The 22663-nt window shown below is 39.8% G+C and overlaps 2 protein-coding genes across 2 annotated transcripts; one reads left to right on the top strand and one right to left on the bottom strand.

Moving 5' to 3' along the window:
- Positions 1 to 1543: 1543 nt before the first annotated feature.
- On the bottom strand, positions 1544 to 4548 carry LOC121800342 (probable galacturonosyltransferase 4). The gene is made up of 3 exons (XM_042199915.1): positions 4307 to 4548; positions 3103 to 3168; positions 1544 to 1772 (listed from the first exon to the last, which is right to left on the bottom strand). The coding sequence occupies exons 1-3, from the start codon at positions 4546 to 4548 to the stop codon at positions 1733 to 1735; spliced, it is 348 nt and encodes a 115-aa protein (XP_042055849.1). The 3' UTR covers positions 1544 to 1732.
- Positions 4549 to 10126: 5578 nt separating this feature from the next.
- On the top strand, positions 10127 to 15502 carry LOC121799175. Its single transcript, XM_042198518.1, has 2 exons — positions 10127 to 14985; positions 15295 to 15502. The coding sequence occupies exon 1, from the start codon at positions 11025 to 11027 to the stop codon at positions 12672 to 12674; it is 1650 nt and encodes a 549-aa protein (XP_042054452.1). The 5' UTR covers positions 10127 to 11024; the 3' UTR covers positions 12675 to 14985; positions 15295 to 15502.
- The last annotated feature ends 7161 nt before the right edge of the window (positions 15503 to 22663 follow it).

The following is a 22663-nucleotide window of genomic DNA, read 5'->3' as shown; positions in this document are numbered from 1 at the left end:
AGCCACCAGAAACTTCCAAACCTTGGGTTTGAGGAGGGGCCGAATATTCCGTTTCCTGACTAGGAAACGGTTGTGAACCGAACCAATCGGGGTTCCAACCGTGGGAGCCCGGGGGGTGATCGCCGTGGCCGGACATTGATTTGTTGTAAGAGTAAGAGTGAATGAAAAAATTGATGAGAATTGAGAATGGAAATGAGAGAATTTGGATGATAATTGTGTAGTGTGGTGTGAATTTTTGGTGTGGAAGTGTGGGTATTTATAGATGAAAATGTGTATTTTTGGGGAAAAAAAATTAAAAAATAAATTAAAAGTGGGTAGAAAAAGAATATAATTTTTTGAAAAGTGGGAAAATATTTTTTTTATTTTTAATCTGATTTTTGTATTAAAATCTGATTCTAAAAAAATATAAAAAAAATTTAATTGCCAACGACTATGTCGTTGGCCAATCACACGCTGCCACGTCGCCTGCTCGCTGGCACGGACGTGCTCGATGCATCGAGCAGCGCCGTGCCAACGGCGCGAGCGCAGCGACGGACAGCGTCTCCATGCCGCTGGCACGGACGGACGCCGTCCTGCTCGCCATTGTGGATGCTCTAAGGATTTATTTTAAGAAGTGGGCTATTTTATTAATTGTAAGGAGGAATGGGTTGCCCTTGGAAGAATTTAATTATAGAGTCGGGCCACTCTTTAATAATTTAAAGTTGGGATACGAATTTCATCTAAATCGCGGGCCCTCCTAAATTTTTGGCCCGAGCAAGTAATTGATAATCCGCTAATTAATTCCACGATGATAAATTTGATTTTCGGTTTTTATTTTAATGCTCGAATAATTTTGCATAGGAGGTAAGACTCTCTTGGTTAAGCGGATAATTTGCAAACCTCCACATAAATTAAATCACCCGATTTAATTAACGCTCAAAGACTTCTTATGAATTAAGGAAAAAGGAATAAAATGATCATGCATTTAGGGTGCATTCATGTCAAGCATTTGGCTTCTTAAGCCTGATTAAGTATTATTTTATGTTCCTAAAGGGACGTCTTCGCACGACGTTTAGGACTAAATCAAGGAAACTTTTCAGCTAAAGGAATAGCTTGAGGTGAGCATTCTTTTCAAAACGTGATTTTAGTATGAAAATGTGAATCTTTTCCTAAACATGTTTGTCATGCCATGTTTTGCTTTTACGATTACCTATCTGATTGGCTATGCTAATCATGTTAAATCGAATTCGGGTACTAGTAGGGCCGCAAATCCTACTCGGACTAGTGTACACATATGGGGACCGTGTGCTAGCTTTCGAGTTGGCCGGTCCAGTGACCGTCGTGGAATGTGGCTACATTCCCGGTTCACATACGTTCAGATATGGTATCTATGTTTATGTGATTGCGTAATCAATTTTACGAAATGAAAGGAATTTAGTGACTCGGGTTGTCACAACCGCATTTCCTAAGGATAGAAAGTACGGTGGTTCGCGACTAATGGGGGAATTAAGAAGCGGGGAAGAAAGGGGAAACAATCAAGTGGTACGACATGTAGATCAAAAGATGCAACTTTATTACCAAAATATAGTCTGAAATCACGAAGCACAAAGTTCATAGGAAACTAGTCCAACAGAATACAGAGAACATAAGATTTAAAAAAAAAAACTTGACGTAGCGGAAGCAGTCGAGGGTTAGCTACCACTATGTATGAAGACATAATAGCAACCGGAATATTTATTGAATACTGTCTTTGTCAAATGCTCAACATCCTCCGTCCCCCATCCACGCTCAACCTGCACATAGGGAAAACATATGCAGGGGCTGAGTACTTGATGCACTCAGTGAACTCATGCCCAAAATACATTTTTATTAATAAAGTTATGTCAAGCCCTCGTTGAGTGAAACTCGGGTTTTACTTTAAAAATGCCGAGAAAAACAATAAAATCAATTCCATAAATAAAACATGGCTGCGCAGCCCCCCATCATCATCATCCTCCATCATGTACCATATCTGAACCATCATGTGAAACGAGAATGTGGCCACAAACTCGATCACTGGACCGGCCGACCCAAGGGACGGCTCACGATCCCCATCAGTGCACTAGCCTAAGTAGGGCTTAGACCCTAGTTAGACCCGAATTCTTTAACCATCAAAGTCTAGTAGAACATTATTCTAGTAGACAATCAGATAGGCAATTCAAAACATAAAATACGGCATGACATAACATTCAAACCACCCTTATCTCACCATAAACATATCATTGCAAATAAAAGAGTTTAAGTAATAGAGTCCACCTCAAAAGCTTAGTAGTTTCCTTAAAAAGAGTTTAGGAAAAGGTCCGAGAACACTAAAACATTTTCCTTTTTCCTTTTTAAAAAGCGATATGTCGATCTATTTTCCTAGAACATATGTCGTATCTGACTAACTCCTGGGGAAAAGAAGCCCACTAACCTCCTAGTTAACAGAATTCACGAAACTCCTGGTGAACCGGAATGTATGGGCTTATCCCACTTACAAACCCAAATTCACTAACTCCTGGTGAAATGGAATGTATAGGCTCTTCCCACTTACAAACCCGAATTCACTAACTCATGGTGAAACGGAATGTATGGGCTCATCCCACTTACAAACCCGAATTCACAAAACTGATACTCCTGGTCTAGTAGGGACATCGTCCTTGCTAGTCAGTCGGATAGGCAACGTTCAAAACAAAACATGGCTTGACATAACCTTTGCAAACCTTATTTTTCTATAAAACTGTTTTTTTACATAAACTCGTCTTTCTTTCATCAAAAGCCGAACACATAACCTTCAAAACTTCCTTTTTTTCTCGTAAACGTATTTGGATCAAAACTCATTTCTATCGGTCAAAGCCGAACTCAAAACTTCCGAAACTTCATTTTCCTCGTAAACATACTTTTAACAAAACTCATTTCTATCGGTCAGAACCGAACACAAATATCAACGAAGGCTGACACTTCACAAGCACTCATAAGGCAACACATAACATCATATAAATCACATCACTTTCACTTTATGTAAATAGCACTTAACATCGCATCGTAAATAGAAGCATACGAAAATACTTTTCATAAAAGTTGAAATCTTAACAGAAAGCCCACCTCGTTCGCTTAAAACTTCTTAACACTTGATTTTTCCTGACTCCGACCTTAGCTCGCAGAGATAACCTTTTTGAAAACAACACAACTTACTAACAAGACTCGAGAAATTCTTAAACTTTAATTAGAATTAGAATTAGAATTAGAATGCATGCCCCTAATTAATCATAGACCAAGAACTTAATTAGAATTCCAGCTCAAAACCAAATTAGTTTGTAACCCAAGCTCCCTCGTAAATTACTTTCATTCGACCCAACCGCTCTTCTCCTTTTCTAAGAACTCGGCCCAAACCTTCTTTCTTTCCAATTCATTTCCTTGGCCCAAAACACAATTAAACAACAAGCCCAATTAAAGCAAAGTCTCATCTCATTTCTCTTATCATACTTGCATCGGCCCATTCCTTTTAATTAATGGCCTTGGCCCAATTTATTCTTTTACTACAGTGGCCCAAAAGAAATGACCCACTTACACTCTCCTTCTCCACCGTGACTTTTCCCTAATCAATTCGAGAAATTTCGGAATAAGGGGTTAAATTCGCTGACCTTTCGTAATTAGGGATTCAATTCGCTGACCTTTCGTAATTTGGGATCGAGGCATGCTTATTCTTCACAATAAGGGATTTGTGATATTTTATCTTATTTATATTCTTTTTTAATATTATTTCCCTCTAACCATTTATCAATTGCCTAAATTACCCTTCAATTTTTAGCACCAAGTACAACAGCCTCTCCAGTCTTCCGATGCCGAGCGTGTATCTTGTAGACGTAGTGCCAGACTTCCAGTTATACTTGCTGCAGTGCAACCTGTGTATCTCCATGAGGGTGCAACATTGTTTACTTGAAGTCAAGACTTGGGATATCTTTGGAAACTGAGTTAGGTATGAACCAGGCTTTTGCTTTCAGGCCTATTTCCTAGAATATAGGGATTGGTTCAGCATATGTTTCAGGAGCCCAAAATCTTATTGGCATAGTAGAGTGTAGTCATTTAAGGGATTAGAATAATAATTGTTGAAGTTTAGATCAGCAATATGGCTCAGGCAGCTATTGCCTGTGAACTTGTATTTTTGAGGTGGTTTTCTATTTGATTCCAGTTTGTTCCTTAATTCCATTAGTGTCACCTCAACTACATCTATAGCAAGCACTAGTATATCTTTTGCATCAAGATATTCAAATCCTATGGCAGTATTAATAGAGTGAATAAAACTAACTTCTTCGGCAGCTCGGAATAGTTGGTGGAATCCCCAATTGCGCGTCGAACTTCCTTGATGCGCAACCGCATCTCCTTAATAAACTGAGCATTATTTCTAGTTGCTGGGAGGGAAAGATAAATCCTTCCCTGCATAAGTTGATCCTTAAGCAGGCGGAGACGTGCATCTGGAAGAACTGTTCGTTCATTCTGTTTCTCAGTCTTAGTGTTCACTTTTTCTCTAGGACCATTTTGATGTTTCATTTCCTAAAAGATGCAGCAGAATAAAGAGAGATAAGTTAGATCAATTTTAAAAAGTTGTGTGACCCATGTCTAAGACTAAGAAACTATCACAGGATTCACAATCTACATGAAAACAGAAGATACTTGCATCCATCCAAACAATAAATGCTCAGGGGTAAAACTACTCTATGATAAAACCAACTGCATTATTATGTATGAGATTTACAGAATATCTAGGGTCCAGTTCATAGACAATGTTCGCATTAGGATGAATACTGAGACTCCTCCAAATGCACCGTGAAGCCAATTGTCACCAGCATAATAACAAGAGCTTTACACAAAACAAATGTTGAAATACTAAAACTATAACACCATGGGAGAAAGATCACAAGTTGAAAAAAAGTTATGTTGAAAGTCTGATTAGAGAAAAGTAACTAAAGGTACAACAATCTCACCTCTCGACGTTTCTGTTGTGCAATTTATAAAATTTGAAGGGGTAATTTAGTCAATTGATAAATGATTAGAGGGAAATAATATTAAAAAAGAATATAAATATGATAAAATATCACAAATCCCTTACTGTGAAGAATACACATGCCTCGATCCCAAATTACGAAAGGTCAGCGAATTGAATCCCTAATTGCGAAAGGTCGGCGAATTTAACCCCTTATTCCGAAATTTCTCAATTCACATTCCCAATTTCAATCATTTTCCTTTGGCTCTTAATATAAAATTAGGAAGTGGCCCGAATGATTTCAAGAGAAGAACATCTCTCTCTGCTTACTAATTCCATCGTATCCTCCTCCCTCTTTCTTCTCAACTTTAGTTAAAATCCCTAAATCAGAAACTTAATTTCTCCTTCTCTTCTCTCTCGACAGCAGCGACGCTGTCCCCTCCCAGTCGCCGGCAACACAGAGATCTCCTTTCCGCATTCCTCTTTCTTCTTCTCATGATCTTCTCTGTTCAATTTGTCTCTAAAATTGGAGAACTAAAATTCCTTTTCCATCTTTCTTTTCTCTCAAACCCATCTTCCCCCAATTCAGTGTATCTCACTTCTCTCTTTCTATCTCTGATGCAACCACGCCAAATCAGAAATCTGAGTTCTATTTCGAAACTCCCAAGCAGACATCCGTCGCAATGTCTATATCAGTCGCTGCTCGTTTCCTCGATCCGACGCAGCAGCACCACCGCCGCTGCTGTCACTGCAGGTACTCCTGGACGAGCAGCTGCTGCCTGGTGTCGTCTACACTGCCGTCCGTCTCTCTCTCGCAGCAGCGATGCCGCCGCTACTGATCAATGCCTCCACGGCGCTGCCCCGTCTGTCGGGTTGCCGCGGCCTTGTGCGGCAGTCACTGCCTGTCGCCGCCTGTCGAAGCCCTGACGTCATTCGATCGTCGGACGGCCCTACGCACTACTAAGCTAAGTCCTCTACCCCTCTCCTTATTTATGCGCTTAGCGAGAAGTATGAACAAGTGTGGAGGTGTTGTGCTATCTTGGTGCTTTACTGCAGAAAGCTAATTGTTTTGGTATTTGTTCACTATGAAGGGGTTTTACATGTTGTTTGCTACTGTTGTGAGGTTCCTATAGCCATGTTTCTAAGTTCTTGGGCCTAGTATGATGTCCGAAATAATGCAGAGAGGGTGCTAGTGTATTACCTCATTTTCGGTGACTCCTTCAAACACTGGACTGCCTTTAAGCTCGTTGCCACTCCTTCCTCTCTTGCTGCACTTCTTGTGATTTGTAAATGTTGAGAGGTGTGAGGAAGGAGATGGTGGTGGGGCTGGTATTTATAGCCAAAACTCCTTGGCATTTTGTGTCTAATTTGGGTTAAAGATTCTCTCTTCTTTTTGATTTTGGGCTTAAGGCTTCACTACTATATTGGTGTAAGGCATTGGAGAGCTCCAATTTCTATTTTGAGGCTGCAGTGTTGGCTTCCATTTTGAGTATTGTGATTATGTGATTATGCTAGAATGGTGAAATTCTCGGGAGAAAACAGCCCCTCCTTGGCAGTTTCTCCAGCCTCGATCAGAGGTTTCCATTTTGTGGTTGGATTCCCTTACCTCGTGGCAGCCTTGTTGATTCCATATTGGTGCAAGTTAGGGATGGCAACTGTGGCTGATCTCACAGCAAATTCTGCAGCCTCTTTGCTGTGCTATTTGCCTTATACTTCCACCATCTTAATCGAGCTTGCCTCTCCTTCTCCCTTTCTTGTGTGCCTATTTTTCTAACCCCAATTTTGTGTTGATTTGCGGGTCTAGGGGCTGCCTCTTTTGGAGTTTCATGGGGCCATATTTTCGAGAAAGATGGAGAGAAGATTGAGGAGGGGTAGAAGATCTCTTATTGTACCTCCTTTGACCAAAGCAACCTTAACTTTTATCTAAGTTTTTGCTACTACAATTCCAATAGGGTAGGATTAGCTACTACTTCATTCCCCTCCTTGGAAGGGTCTCCTATGCTTGAATAAGAACCTTACTAGTAGCTTCATTCATCCAATTGTGTAGTTTGTTTTGTATTTTACTACTCTCATGTATGTTCCAAAATTTTCTAATAAGAGTATTTCATTTACTTTTATCCTTGAAGTAAATTTATTTGCACTTTGATTCCAAGTATCTCTTCGTCCAAAATTTTTTTATACTCCAAAAATCCGTGCACGAAAACTCGGGGTGTTACAGCAATAGAACTATGTTCTAGGGATTTATGAATTTAGTCTCAATACTCTAATTCTCTCTTGACTATGTACCCGTTCGCCTTCGAAACCATCATCTTGAGTTGAATTGTTCACTTATGTTAAATCCATGGTTTATGAGATTATTTTTAGTCACGGAATAGCTACGCTCACTCGTACTAGGGAGTTGTGGTCGTGACAGAAATGTTTCCTAAAATAGATACATCTCTATCTCTTATTTTTCATCTCTCTTACTTTACTCTCTCTATGTTAACTCATAAAACATTATTACATAAAAACCCATGCCGATTTCCAAATGTTACATATTTAATGGGACGGATGGAGTATATGATTGGTTTGAGAATTGAGAATTCAATTTTCATAGATTTAACTTCATGTGGTCAATTAATTAATATTTATTGAAATTTTCTTTAATCAGCGATTAATAGTGTTGGGAATTATTTGCTTTAATTTTGTTTTGGTTCGAGCTCTTGAAATTTTTTTGACGTATGATAAGTTCAGATCAAAATTTCAAGTTATATGTGCATTGTGATTTCTTCAATTTCCGCATCCCCTTGTGTTCGAGAAAAGGCCCAAAACAAATTCATATGGTGGGATTTGAACCCGTACCTCAAGGTCATCACAGCTCCGCTCTGCGAACTGCGCTACAACCCATTGATGATGTAGTGTCTATTTTAATTCTTCTCTAAGTCTGAATCAGTCATATTTTTTTGAGAGATTCCAGAAAAAGAGACTCAATTCATAGGTCTTCTGGGATTTGTGATTAAATTTGCTAACCTTTAATAATACGAGATCGTAGTATTTGAATTTTTTTGGAATAAAGGGATTTTCGAATTTTTATCGGTTTTTTCTTATTAGCTCTCTCACAATATTTACGAATTGACCAAATTATCCCTAACATTTTCATCACAATTTTGATAGTACTCCCCCCGTCCCCCAAATATTGTCCCACTTTGACCCGACACGGGTTTTAAGAAATGTAATGAAAAGTTAGTTTGAAAAAGTTAGTGGAATGTGAGTCCTACTTTTATATATTAGTTTTATAATAAAATGTGAGTATGAATGAGTTAGTGGAATATAAGGTTCACTATAAAAAAATGGTAAAAAATGAAATGAGACAAATTTTGTGGGACAGACGAAAAAAGAAAAATGAGACAAACTTTCAGGGACGGAGGAAGTACTATTTTTACTCACTCCATCCCACTTTAGGAGTCCTAGTTTACTATTTTTGGGTGTTTCATTTTAGGAGTTCCGGTTAGATTATTCCTTAATAGATGTCATATTCCACTAACTTTTTTCAACATTATATTATAAAACTAATATATAAAAGTAGCACCCACATTCCACATCTTTTTTCATCAACTTTTTCTTTACATTTCTTAAAATCCGTGCTGAACCCTCGTATCACCATGTCGCCGCTCGATGGTAACCACGCACCCTCGTATCATCATGCCGCCGCTGTCTCCGGAGACTTCTTAGCACCTGTCGCCTCGCCTCGGCATCCTAATTTCAAAAGCAATTGGACACCTATCTCCAAGTAAAAGAACTATGCGAAACCATGCGAAGAAAAATGTAAATGGACCTAACTCAAAATAGATGGTGAAGAGCCTCGGCTACGGTTTCATTGATTGATTAACTTACAGCCATATCCTATTACATATACTGCATATTGGAATAATCTAGAATCTCTCTTTAATCTCCATAGTACAAGGCAAATCATACTTTAACAACGTTAATCAAAACTAACTCTGCAACGATTCCTTCTTCTTTAATCCACGTATCAACACGTCTCTCCAAGTACAAGTGTGGTCCTCCATCTTAGCTGTCTTGCTTGGCTTGTCCTTGGCTTCAGCTCGTGGCTCTCCTTGCACAGCACGTGCTTCAATCTTCTTTGTCGCATTCGCATCGATGCAACGAACAGTGAGGTCCAGTGGCTTGACACCTTGGTCCACAGCTGGATCAACTTGGCCATTAGGACCGTGATTTCTGGCTTGATCAAGTTGACCGCCATTACGACCACGATCAACACGCTTGATCGATGGCGTGATCAAGCCATCTCGTTCAACACACTTGATCGGTGGCTTGATCAAGCCATCTCCTTCTTGGTTGATCAAGCAATCTTCTTATCATGCATCGATGGCTTGATCAAGATCTTACTTCTATAATCCCCCCTCAACCTGAGTGAGGCTAGAGAAACTATACCTAGCTTGTTTCTCAGCTTCAAGAAAGGTTGTTGTCCAAGTGGCTTAGTGAATATATCAGCCACTTGGTCTTGAGTAAGAACATGCCTCAGTTCAATATCTTTGTTTAGAACTTTGTCCCTGACAAAGTGAATATCAAGCTCAATATGTTTAGTACGGGCATGCAAGACAGGATTTGAGGCTAGTGCAATGGCACTTAACACTACTAGAAAAATTACTTGTTATTACATTAAGGTTATCACACTTTATTAAAAGTGTCAGCATAGAAACTCTAACAACACACTGATCTTTCATCACATTTATGTCACGCACTAACGTTACACTTGAGTTAAAATGTCATTTCAATAATCCTATATTCACATTTCTATCAAGTGCAAATAATGGAAACTTGCTCCTACGTCATACACGGAGTGGTTGTTATAATCGAATGCTTAAACATGATTCGACAATAAAAAAATCAAATTAGTAATTAAGTTTAGTTTTAGAAGAAAGTAATTAAAAACCACTTATTGAAAAGATAATTGATAAAAATTAATTTAGTCGAAATTACTAGTTCATGTTTTGTTGTTTATTTTGATCGTAATACTTTAACAATTCCTCCATTATTTATTTTAATAATTTACATGACATGATGACATGTATTGTTTATTTAAAGTTTTATTTTTTTAGTTTTCTAACCCAAAAGTTAATTAAGAGACCCAAACTTAAAATTAAATTGAAAAGGCCCAACCAATCATACTCTCATTCCCGTCGCCTCTCTCACTCTCACTCTCAATTCCATCTCACAAAATTCAACTTTCAACCCAAAAAATCCCTAAATCAAAGAAAACCCTATATCAGAATCCCCAAAATCGAAATTCCGTCTCCCTTCTTCTCCCCGCGATTTCTACTCCCGACGGGTTGCCGGAGCTTCGCCGGCATTTTCCCCTCTGCGAATTCTCCTTCCGGCGAGCTCCCTCTCAAATTCCAATCGGAACTCTCGAGTCGAAGTAGCGTCTGGAAAGGAACCCTAGATCGAGGCGAACTCGGCGGCGCCTCTCCCTTTGCCGTCCGTAGGTCACCGCCGCCGCCAAGCTGGCTTTCCGTTTGAAACACCGCGGCCCGCTGCCGCTGCCTCTGGTCCCTTCGTTGCTGTTGCATGCACGATCGTGGAGGGGTCGATGCGTACATGCGACGTAAGAGTAGGACGCCTAAGTGCATAATAAATGAGTTGAAGGAATTGAATAAGGAGAATGTGACATCCGAATTGATGAGCTGGCAAGGTGGTACGGGTGAGGTGGTTTAGAGTGAGGTGGCATGCGTGAGATGAGGGAGTATAAAAGGATGGGGCCACCATCTTTTCATGCACGTCAATTGTGTGATTGTTCGTTGGGCCAAGGATCGTAGATCCGAAGCATTTCCTCTCGTTCAGTTGTTCCTTTCGTCATTTCACTTTCCGTAGCTTGTATTGTTCGTTTTAATCAATCCATCATTTTCGTTTCCCCCATTACTTGTGTTGATTTCTCGTGTTATGTTGAATCGGTGTTGATTTTGGTTGTCGTTGTGGTGTTTTGAGCTAAGATTGAGCTGAAATCACATCAAGTGGTATCCAGAGCTCTCGATCTCCGGACATGAGTTCGGCGACGCGCGGTGCCGAGTCGGAGAGGAAGATGTTGATGGAGGCGATGGAGAGGAGAATGGGTGAGATGATTGAGCAGTTTGCGAAGAAGCAGGAAGGGAAAATTGAAGGGAAATTGGAGGGTATTATGAAAGCTATTGCAACCATCAGCCTGCAAAATCAACAGTACATGCAGAATTCGGAAGTAGGTGAAGGTAGTGGGAAGAAGAAGGAAATCGCGGTAGACCTGAATGATGTGAGAGAGGATCTGGGAAGATCAACTCGATATGAGTTTCCTAAGTTCGATGGAGAGGGATTTGAAGGCTGGGTTATGCGATCTGAATTTTTCTTTGAGGTGGCAAAGGTGCCGTTCAAGGATCGAGTAAGAGTGGCGGCGATCCACTTCGAAGGGAAAGCCTTACAATGGCATCGGGGTTTTGCAAGCTTGCAAGGTGAAGCGGCTTATGCCGATTGGAATTGCTATATTGCAGCGTTGGGAGCGAGATTTGGCGCGCATGCTTACGAAGATCCACTAGCAGATCTTAGGAATTTGAAGCAGAAGGGTACTCTGCAATTATACATGGATCAGTTTGATGAGATCTACCCGCGAACGGGAATTAGAGAGGATCAGGCACTTAGTTTCTTCTTATCTGGGCTGGTTGATGAACTCCAAATGCCGGTGAGAATGTTCAGACCAAAGTGTTTGGCTGAGGCTTATTCGTTGGCTAAATTACAGGAGCTGACGGTGAGAGCTCTAGGAGGAAAGTCGAAAGCAAATCATAACGTAGGGCAGGGTGCAAGCAGCTACTATTCTCAATCCAAACCATTGGTGGTAACATCTACTAATTACAAGCCTAGTGGAAATGTTAATGCGGGTGGCGGTCGGGATAATGGCAGAGCTGGCGGAGCTAGAAACCACCATAACCTTACACCCGAGGAAATGGATGAGAAGAGGGCAAGAAATGAGTGTTTCTGGTGTAAGGAGAGGTTCACACCGAATCACCATTGCACTAAGCGACGCTCTTATGTTATGCAAATGCTGGGGGACGAGACCGAAGTGAAAGAAGATGAGGAAGGGGAGCAGGTAGAGGAAGAATCTGAAGATGAACTTAATCTGCAGTTATCTCTACACGCAGTATGGGGAAGAGAGGGTCCTCAAATTATGAGAATGAAAGGATTATGTCAGAAAAAGGTGCTCAAAATACTGATTGATACGGGGAGTACTCACAACTTCCTTAGTAGTCGAGTGGCTGGAAAAATTAAGGGCCAATTTGTGCAGGTTCCACCTAGAGCCGTGGAAGTAGCAAATGGGCAATTGCTGCAGTGTACTCAAAAGAGTAGCACCTTCCAGTGGGAAATGCAGAGTTTCAAATTCACCACTGAAGTTTATGTAATTCAGCTGGAAACTTACGATCTTATTTTGGGTGGCCAATGGTTATCTACCTTGGGAGAAATTAAATGGGACTTTAGTAAGCTCAGTATGGTGTTTCTGTTGAATGGGGAAGAGGTTAAGTTGCTAGGAGAGGATTGGCCTGTTAAGAGTGAGCAGCTGCATCAGTTGCATGTGTGTAAGCAAAATGATACAGATGATCATGAGCATAAGATGAGTTTGTTGATGCCTACTGCGGAAGGAGAGTTTGGAAGTTGCTATGGACTTCATTGAGGCTCTTCCAAATTCTCAAGGAAGAAATGCTATAATGGTGGTGGTGGATAGGTTGAGCAAATATGCTCATTTCATGGCGTTGTCTCACCCTTTCACAGCCAAACAAGTAGCTGATGTATTCTTGAACTCTGTCTTCAAATTACATGGTATGCCAGTTAAAATAGTCAGTGATCGCGGAGCTATCTTTGTGGGGGTTTTCTGGAAGGAATTCTTTGGATTGCTAGGTGTGGAGCTGTTATATTCTACAGCCTATCACCCTGAAACCGATGGGCAATCAGAGGTGGTGAACCGTTGTTTGCAGAGCTATCTAAGGTGCTCGGTAGGGGAGAAACCTCATTCGTGGGCACATTGGCTAGGCCTTGCAGAGTATTGGTATAATACTTCATTTCATACCAGTATTAAGATGACACCCTTTGAGGCATTGTATGGGTATGCTCCTCCTCTTCATGTCCCTTATCTACCAGGAGATTCTCAAGTTGAGGCAGTGGACATTGCATTGAGGGATAGAGAGGAAATGATTCAAATCTTGAAGCAAAACTTGGAGAAATCTGCAGCAAGGATGAGGAAGCAAGCCGATAAGCACAGGGAGGATAAAGAATATTCTATTGGAGATTGGGTATGGTTAAGGCTGCAGGCTTACAGGCAGAAATCCATACGAGGACACCATCAAAAGTTTGAGCCTAAATACTATGGGCCATATCAGATTCAAGACCGGATTGGAAAAGTGGCGTATAAACTGAGATTGCCTACTACTGCTGCGATACATGATGTCTTCCATGTGTCCTTACTGAAGGCCGCATCACCTCCTAACGGTCCAGTACCAGATCTTCCTGTTATATCCCATATTAATGATGCCATTCCTCAGGCAATACTCGAGCGGAAGATGATCAAACGACGTAACCAAGCTGTTACCCAATGGCTGATTCATTGGGTGGGACAATCTCCGGCCGATGCTTCATGGGAGTTTGCCGACGTGATTAAAGAACGTTTTCCTTGGTTCCTTGAGGACAAGGAACCTTAAGGAGAGGGTAATGTTGCATGCACGATCGTGGAGGGGTCGATGCGTACATGCGACGTAAGAGTAGGACGCCTAAGTGCATAATAAATGAGTTGAAGGAATTGAATAAGGAGAATGTGACATCCGAATTGATGAGCTGGCAAGGTGGTACGGGTGAGGTGGTTTAGAGTGAGGTGGCATGCGTGAGATGAGGGAGTATAAAAGGATGGGGCCACCATCTTTTCATGCACGTCAATTGTGTGATTGTTCGTTGGGCCAAGGATCGTAGATCCGAAGCATTTCCTCTCGTTCAGTTGTTCCTTTCGTCATTTCACTTTCCGTAGCTTGTATTGTTCGTTTTAATCAATCCATCATTTTCGTTTCCCCCATTACTTGTGTTGATTTCTCGTGTTATGTTGAATCGGTGTTGATTTTGGTTGTCGTTGCTGGTGTCCCACCGTAGGGCAAGGAGAGGAAGCTTCGTTTCTCTCTCTCTGCACCCACAGCTTCGCTCCGCCCGCACCGCTGGCCCTCCGTCGAGCTGCGATTCCGCTCGCTGCAATCCCAGTCGGCGTCGCCTGGATGCGCCGCCAAGGCAGCCACCGTCCACCAAAGCTAAGCCTCTGAACTCTCATTATCTAGCCCGCATCTATCCCGTTGATTAGGTGTACAACGGGTGAAGCTTGGTATTTGGGATTATAGCTATTCACAAAACATGGAAAGCAAAGCCTGAGGACAAGCTATGATTTTTCGTTCTGTTTGGGGGGTTGCTCTTGCTTGGTGGCTTATATCCTAATTTAAGATACATAGTACTGTTGTTGCCTACAAATTATCATGTTGCCTGTTGTTATGTGTTGAGAAAATGGTTGTGTGTGTGTTCACATGGATGAAAGGAATGATAAGGAGAGTTGTGATGATTTACATGTTGTGGTGAAGGGCTAAAAGGAAGGAAAGTGTTCTACCGTTCTTGCTTGCTCACTGCCCTTTTCCCTATTGTTTATTTAAAGTTATTGATGAAGTGAAAAACATAATCATTTTTTATGTAATTGTAAAAATAGTGATGATAATAATAATCTCTGGTTTTAAATTAATTAATCCAATCAAATATATGTCTAAATTAAACCTATGATGCATTGCTTGATTGATTTGCTTATTATGTTATAGGCAATAGTTGAGGTCAATTAAATAACTAAATCTGACTAGATGAAAAATCGAACATTTTTTAACTAAGAGGGAGTATTGGAGCTTGATAAAGGGCTGTTGGAAATAGATGCAAGAGTGGTCAAGCTTGAGGAAGAGCCTCTGGAAATAGAGGTACTTCTTTACCTTTCATTTTTGTTTCATTTTTGTTGATTGGACCTGGAACTTAAGCTTACAGACTATTGAAAATTCACTAGGAAACGGACAAGAAAAAGAGTGTTTGTAAATTCATTAGCAATTTGAGCTCGGTGTGATAAATTTTCTTTGTACTGAACCCTGTACTGAAGAGCAGTTAACACCTTAGTAATTTTCTTGACCTTATTTATGATGTTATGGAATGTAGCAATTTTTGAGTTATCATTGCTAAGATATGTTATTGACACAAATTGATGTTAATATTTTGTGTTTCTAATATCATAACAGGAACACATTGTTGGTGCGAAGATGAAGTTAACCAAGGATTCTAGTGCGGATGAGAATGCAATAAGGAGCTTCTAAGAGAAAACCTAAGTGATAGATAAATTGTATAGTCATTTAGAACCTTTTTTGTACCTTTTTATTTAATATTATATACGATTACATGAAAACTATTACATAAGTTATTTATATAAAAATATGTTTTGTATTTGAAGTCATGCTAAATGTCATGGGGAATTGATAGTACGTTGGAAAATGGATGTAATTATATATATTTAGATTTAGAAAAATCAAATAATGCAATTTATAAATGTTTGAAGGATGAAAAGATAATTTTTACATATATGTAGGTTAAAACTGTAAATTATGGATATTTGTAGGTGAAAATGTAATTATCAATATTTGTGAGGGGGATTCTGTAGATATTTAGATATAATAATGGGTGTGCTCGCATTGATAATATCCTTACACTTTTAATGACATGAGATTGTGTTTTTCTTGACATTTATGAGTGTGGTAATAGAATGTGTATTATTACAAGTTACATATTCTTACATTTACTGTCATCACATTCACACAAGGTGTGATTATAGATAAAGTGTAATAAAAACATATTCCTGCTCACATTTTCAAGTGTCATTAAAAGCCAATTTTCTAGTAGTGTAAGTTATCCACCCAGATCACAGGTTCTGACTTAGTTGAAATTTTCAACTCACCAAGAACAAAACTAAGCCAAGTGACCTCAGCTGCAGCATGAGCCAAGCTCCTATACTCAGCCTCAGTACTAGACCTAACCACAACATTTTGCTTCTTCACACACCAAGAAATGAGGCTGCTTCCAAAGTAAGTGCAGAAACCAGTGGTTGGTCTTCTATCATCCAAGTCTGCTGCCCAGTCAGAATCAGAAAAGGCAGACAAGAAACCATTGGACTTATGAATTTGAATTCCAAAATCTGAAGTCCCTGACAAGTATCTCAAGATATGTTTGACAGCTCTCCAATGAGTATCAAGAGGTGAGGCCATGTATTGACTCACCTTGTTAACAGCATAGTTGATATCTGGCCTAGTGATGGCTGCATATTGAAGAGCTCCTACAATGCTTCTTTACAGTTTAGCATCAGAGACTGGTTCACCAACATTCTTGCTTAGCTCACAACTAGAAACCATGGGTGTAGGACAACCTTTTGCACCAGTCATGTTGGCCTTCTTCAACAAATCTTTGATGTATGCAGATTGACATAAGTGAAGTCCATGCTGAGTTTTAACAATTTCTACTCCAAGAAAGAGATTGACATCACCAAGATTCTTAAGAGAGAAATGAGCATTTAACTGTTCAATTACTTTCTCAATGGCTGCAGGACAGTTTCCAGTAACTAGCATGCCATCAACATAGATTAGGAGATAGATAGACTCAGAACCTGATTTCCTGATGAACATTGAAGCATCAGCTTTGGACTGAATGAAGCCAAGTGTGATAAGTACTAAGTGAATGGTGAAGAACCAAGCTCTGGAAGCTTGTTTAAGGCTATAGATAGCTTTATTCAACTTGCAAACTAGATGAAAACCTCCCTGCTCAAAACCAAAAGGCTGCTTCATGTAGATGTCTTCTTTTAACTCACCATTGAGAAAGGCATTATTTACATCCAAATGTGTAATATCCCAACCAAAAGTCACAGCAATTCTAAGAATTAGCCTGATAGTAGCCGGCTTAACCATTGGACTAAAAGTCTCAGTGAAGTCAAAGCCAGGTTGTTGTGAAAAGCCTAGAGCTACAAGTCTGGCCTTGTGCCTAGCAATCTCTCCAGAAAGGTGCAATTTTAGCTTGAATATCCATGTACATCCTACAAGGTTCTTCCCAGGAGGCAGAGCAGTAAAGATCCATGTTTTATTCTTGAGAATAGCAGTGAACTCAGCATGCATGGCAGCCTTCCATGCAGGCAAGAGTAATGCCTCTTGAGCTGATCTGGGAGTGTAATGTGGAGAAATGAGCAGAGTATATACTTTAGGCTTGAAGATCCTAGACTTGGACCTAGTAGTCATGTGATGTTTGGCAGGAACTGGATCAGCAACAAGATGATCACTCAAAATAACAAGAGAGTGTTGATTGCCTGAGACTGAGTGTGTGTCAGTGACTGAATGATGAGAAGAATTTAAGAAATGATGAAGTGGAGATGACTGAGGTGAATCATCACTGGGTAGATCAGCATGAGGTGATGGAGGTGAAGTAGGAGAGGAGACAATTGGAGTATAGATATCAGCTGGCAGTGATGTGCTTACTGGTGGAGACAGTGTGTGAGAATCTGAAACACCAGAAGAGAAGATTGAAGAATATGGGAATACTTTCTCATCAAAAATAACATCTCTAGAAATGATCACCCTTCCATCAGGGAGAAGAACCTTATAGCCTTTGTGATAACCACTGTATCCCAGAAATATAGAATTCACTGATCTGCTATTAAGCTTGTGTTTGTTATAGGGCCTGAGAAGAGGAAAACATAGACAACCAAATACTCTTAAAGCAGAATAGTCAGGCTCCTTTGAATACAATTTCTGGAATGGATAGACATTGGCAATGATCTTGGAAGGCATTCTATTTATCAGAAACACAGCAGATATAAAAGCATCATCCCAGAATTTAAGAGGAAGTGAAGACTGAGCCAAAAGAGTGAGACCAGTTTCCACAACATGTCTATGCTTCCTCTCAGATAATCCATTTTGTTGAGGAGTATATGGGCAAGAAATCCTGTGAGATATTCCATTTTTCGTAAGAAATGAAGTTAAGCTTTGGAATTCTCCTCCCCAATCAGACTGAAAACTCTTGATTTTTGTTTGAAAAAGATTTTCTGTCAAGGCCTTGAACAACTTGAACACATCAGAGACATCACTCTTGTTTTTCAAAAGATAAATACAAGTGAATCTTGAATAATGATCCACAAATAAGACATAATATTTATAACCATTTTTTGAAATTAGTGGGGATGGACCCAGAGATCACTATGGATGAGTTCAAGGGGAAAAGAAGCTATTGATTCAGAAGAATTGTACGGAAGTTTGTGTGCTTTGAGATGCAACAAGAGTGACATAACTGGGTTTCATTCATTGAATCAAACGGGATATTACAACTTTTGAGAACACTTTTGACAATATCTAGAGTAGGGTGTCCTAGTCTATTGTGCCACAAAGCTAAAGCAGGGTCAGCAACTTGATTTGAAGTAGCACTAGGTGCTGGTATAGTGGATCTAACACTGTGTATGGCTGGACTGCCTTGATTGAAAGGAGTGGACAGGGAAGTGGTGGAGATAGCGCTTCTCTTTATTGGTGAATGGTCTACTAGAAAATGGTACAACCCTTTGTCAAAAGTTCCCTTGAACACGATTTCCCGGGTTCCCAGATCCTTGACAAAACAAAAGTCAGGATGAAACTCAAAGAAGACAAGGTTATCCCTAGCAAATTTTGACACACTGAGGAGATTCTTGGTTATGCTAGGAACATGTAGGAGATTCTTTAAGGTAAGCTTCCTATTGAAACTAGAAGAGTGAGGTTTGAAAACAGATTCACCAATATTAGAGATAGCAACAGAAGATCCATTTCCAAGCAAGAGACCATTACCTTATGTGTATTCTGCACTGGTGTTGAGGTTGCTTAAATCACCAGAGACATGGTGAGTGGCTCCAGAATCTGGGTACCAGCTAGTTGAAGCATTTGAATCATAGCCAAACTCAGATGGTGCTCCAGTGCTCAGAGATGGAGGAGGCGTAGCTGCAGCAGAATGCACCAGATGTGCTGATGGACTGAAGAAGCCATGTTGCTGATTTTGAGCATTCCCTCTGAACTGAGGTTGTTGCGGCTGTGGAGGGGCATAATTTTGCTCAAATCTGTGCCAGCATTTTGCTGCAGTATGCCCAGGATTGTCACAAAATTGACACACCACCTTGTTGTTTCCTCTGCCATAGCCTCTTCCACCTCTTCGATTTCTTTCTCCACCTCTGCCACTTTCAGAATCAAACCTAGTGTTGTATGGAGTGAAATCTTTCTTTTGATTTGATGGCTGCATCAGATTCAGAAGAGGTTGTGACCCCTCTGTGCTGGAGGAATGAGATCTCATAGTCTCCATCCTTGACTCAAAAGTGAGTAGAAATGCAGTAGCATCACCTAAACTCCATGAGTCTGACCTTGAGCTGATTGCACACACAGCTGGATCATATTCTTGTCCCAGGCCTCCAAGAATGTGCATCACTTGCTCATCTTCAGATACTCTGTAGCCTACTGATATAAGAAGATCAAAGCAGTTTCTCATCTTTCCAATGTACTCACTCATGGTCAGGGAGTCCTTCTTGAGATTTTGCATTTGCTGTCAGTATTGCATTATTTTAGCTGTAGATCTGCTTGCAAAATTGGTCTCAAGGGCACTCCAGATATCCCTTGCAGACCTCATGCCAACCACCAAGCCCAGAGCTCCTTCTGAGAGTGAAGAGAGAAGCCATGCTGCAACTCTCCTATCTTGCCTCTGCCATGAAATAAACTCATCATTAATGACAGATCCCCCTTCTCCCTCTGCAATAACAATTGTCTGGGGTGGAGATTTCTTTTCTCCATTCAGAATTCCTTCAAGCCCATATCCATAGGCAGTGACATCAACTTGTTGTTGCCACATTAAGAAGTTTGCATCAGTCAGCTTCACTGATATGGGGGGGCAGCTGCTGTGCATAGAGAGACGGATTGTTTTAACCCTGAGCAATGCCTCCAGATGTAGAGCTGGAGCTTGCCATTTGTGGAAAGAAAACAAACACGTAGAGAAAGGCGGTATAGAGACAAGATCAAGAAGATCCTGCTCTGATACCATGTAAAGAACTATGTAAAACCATGCGAAGAAAAATGTAAATGGACATAACTCAAAATAGATGGTGAAGAGCCTCGACTACGGTTTCATTGATTGATTAACTTACAGCCAGATCCTATTACATATACTGCATATTGGAATGCTCTAGAATCTCTCCTTAATCTCCATAGTACAAGGCAAATCATACTTTAACAACGTTAATCAAAACTAACTCTGTTTATCAAAACTAACTCTTCAACGATTCCTTCTTCTTTAATCCACGTATCAACACGTCTCTCCAAGTACAAGTGTGGTCTTCCATCTTAGCTGTCTCGCTTGGCTTGTCCTTGGCTTCAGCTCGTGGCTCTCCTTGCACAGCACGTGCTTCAATCTTCTTTGTCGCATTCGCATCGATGCAACGTACAGTGAGGTCCAGTGGCTTGACACCTTGGTCCACAGCTTGATCAACTTGGCCATTAGGACCATGATTCATGGCTTGATCAAGTTGGCCGCCATTACGACCATGATCAACACGCTTGATCGATGGCGTGATCAAGCCATCTCGTTCAACACACTTGATCGATGGCTTGATCAAGCCATTTCCTTCTTGGTTGATCAAGTCAATCTTCTTCGCATACATCGATGGCTTGATCAAGATCTTCCTTCTAACATCTCCCATCCATCCCCAATATCAAAGAGCATAAATCCGTAGCCTATCACTTCTCTCTCTATCTCGTTGCACAACCAAACGTTTCCACCGTGCCTCGTTGACCGTCGGTGTCGCCCTCTCGGCGCTCAGTGCTGTCAGCCGCTCTCAAATTCCCTCATCAGCCACCGTGCCTCGTTGTCACAGCATGCCGTCTGCTGTCCGAAACTCCTCGAGCCTGAAATCAGTTATGTTAGGGTTCATGTTTTCGTCGAGCAGGACATTCTTGAGCTCCAGGTTTCCGTCGGTTATATACATTTGGAGGCAGTAGTGTTTTGCGGTGATTTGGATGAAAATAGAATTGGAGTAAAAAATAGTACTAGTATCAAAATTGCGGTAAAATATTAGGAAATAATTTGGTAAATTCATAAATATTGTAAGAGAAATAATAATAATAAAAGAGAAAATAGAATAGATAAAAATTAAACAATTCTTTTTTTCTTTCAATTTCGCATACCATGATTCCATATTTTGAAAGGTCAGCGAAGTTAATCTCAATTCCAATCCCTATCCTAAAAACTGATGTGAACCGACGCTTCGTATATTGCTGCTCTCAGAATCTGGGCAGTGGACCTTTCTAAAATCAAATTTTAGGCCTCAGTTTTCTTTTATTTGATTTAATTTGATCTTATAATTTTATGGTTCATTAAACTTAATCATATTTTTTAAATGGGAGCGTATTATTATTATTATTATTATTATTATTATTATTATTATTATTATTATTATTATTATTATTATTATTATTATTATTATTATTATTATTATTATTATTATTATTTTATTTATTATTATTATTATTATTATTATTTTATCCTTTGTCTCAGTCTAAGTGATACGTTTTCCTTATTGGTACGTCCCAACCTAAGTGAGACATTTTTCTTTTGGCAATAATTAACTTACTCATTTCTCCTATTTTATCCTCTTATATCTCTCTTACTTTTTTCACTTCTATTTTATTCTTTCTTTCTCCTTGTTACTTTACTATTATTACTATTACTTTATTTTCTTTTTCTCTCTGTTACTTTATTCTCTCCCTTACTTTACTATTAATAATTTAATCAACTAAACACCACCACCTAAATTCTGGTGCCAAAATAGGAACGTCTTAATTAGGCCGAGACAAAGAGAATATTTATTTGATGCATTTTGGTTTGAAGTTAAGTGAGACACTTTTTATTAGCATTAAATAAACTTGCAAGTATACAAAGTATATAGTCCAGAGCCTTTGTCCTAGCAGCAAGGAGCTTAGACATTATTGTATCGGGTGCCGAGTTCGAGCCCTCTTGACATCAGTTATAATTTTCTCCTTTCAGTAGGAGTTTATTTTTTATTTCCTCCTTCATATAGGAGTTTTAAAAAAGTATAAAAGTATATATAGTATAGCTAATGGTCCGTTATATAGTATAGCTAATGGTCCGTACCGGATATCGAATACAGGAAAAATGAACACAGACTGTCTACCTTCTACTAAGATTCTTCTACTATTTGAAAAAACAAGAGAATTTGGTTTTTGAAAATAAAAGATGTAAAAACAATAACAAATAATGAATGCAGATAAAAACACATAGGAGGATGTGCTTTCACAGTTATGGTTATACAAATTCCAACTACAATACCCTACCACGGTTCATACTTCACTAGAATGAGTCACAAATATATTGTCAATGCGGCACAAAGTGGATTACAGACACCAGGGGCGTCAATTCTAGATTTGTAACTCGTAAAAGCTCCTAAGAATCCTAATGTTCTCGCTCTCAATTATTAGTGTTGTTTTAAGGAAAGCTAATTGTAACGTCAACAAAGCTCTTCTAACTCGCAAACCTCATCATACGATTATGTTGAAGTCA

The sequence above is a fragment of the Salvia splendens genome, chromosome 4 (genome assembly GCF_004379255.2).
Source record: "Salvia splendens isolate huo1 chromosome 4, SspV2, whole genome shotgun sequence".
Classification (NCBI taxonomy): Eukaryota; Viridiplantae; Streptophyta; class Magnoliopsida; order Lamiales; family Lamiaceae; genus Salvia; species Salvia splendens.
This window is presented reverse-complemented; position numbering and strand designations above follow the sequence as displayed.

Coding starts and splice junctions, on each gene's coding strand:
- LOC121800342 (XM_042199915.1), bottom strand. CDS start 4,548: ATGAAACATCAAAATGGTCCTAGAGAAAAAGTGAACACTAAGACTGAG. Junction 3,169..4,306: donor TATTCCGAGCTGCCGAAGAA/GTTAGTTTTATT, acceptor GTTTTCAAAAAG/GTTATCTCTGCGAGCTAAGG. Junction 1,773..3,102: donor AGAAGTTTTAAGCGAACGAG/GTGGGCTTTCTG, acceptor CCCTATGTGCAG/GTTGAGCGTGGATGGGGGAC.
- LOC121799175 (XM_042198518.1), top strand. CDS start 11,025: ATGAGTTCGGCGACGCGCGGTGCCGAGTCGGAGAGGAAGATGTTGATG.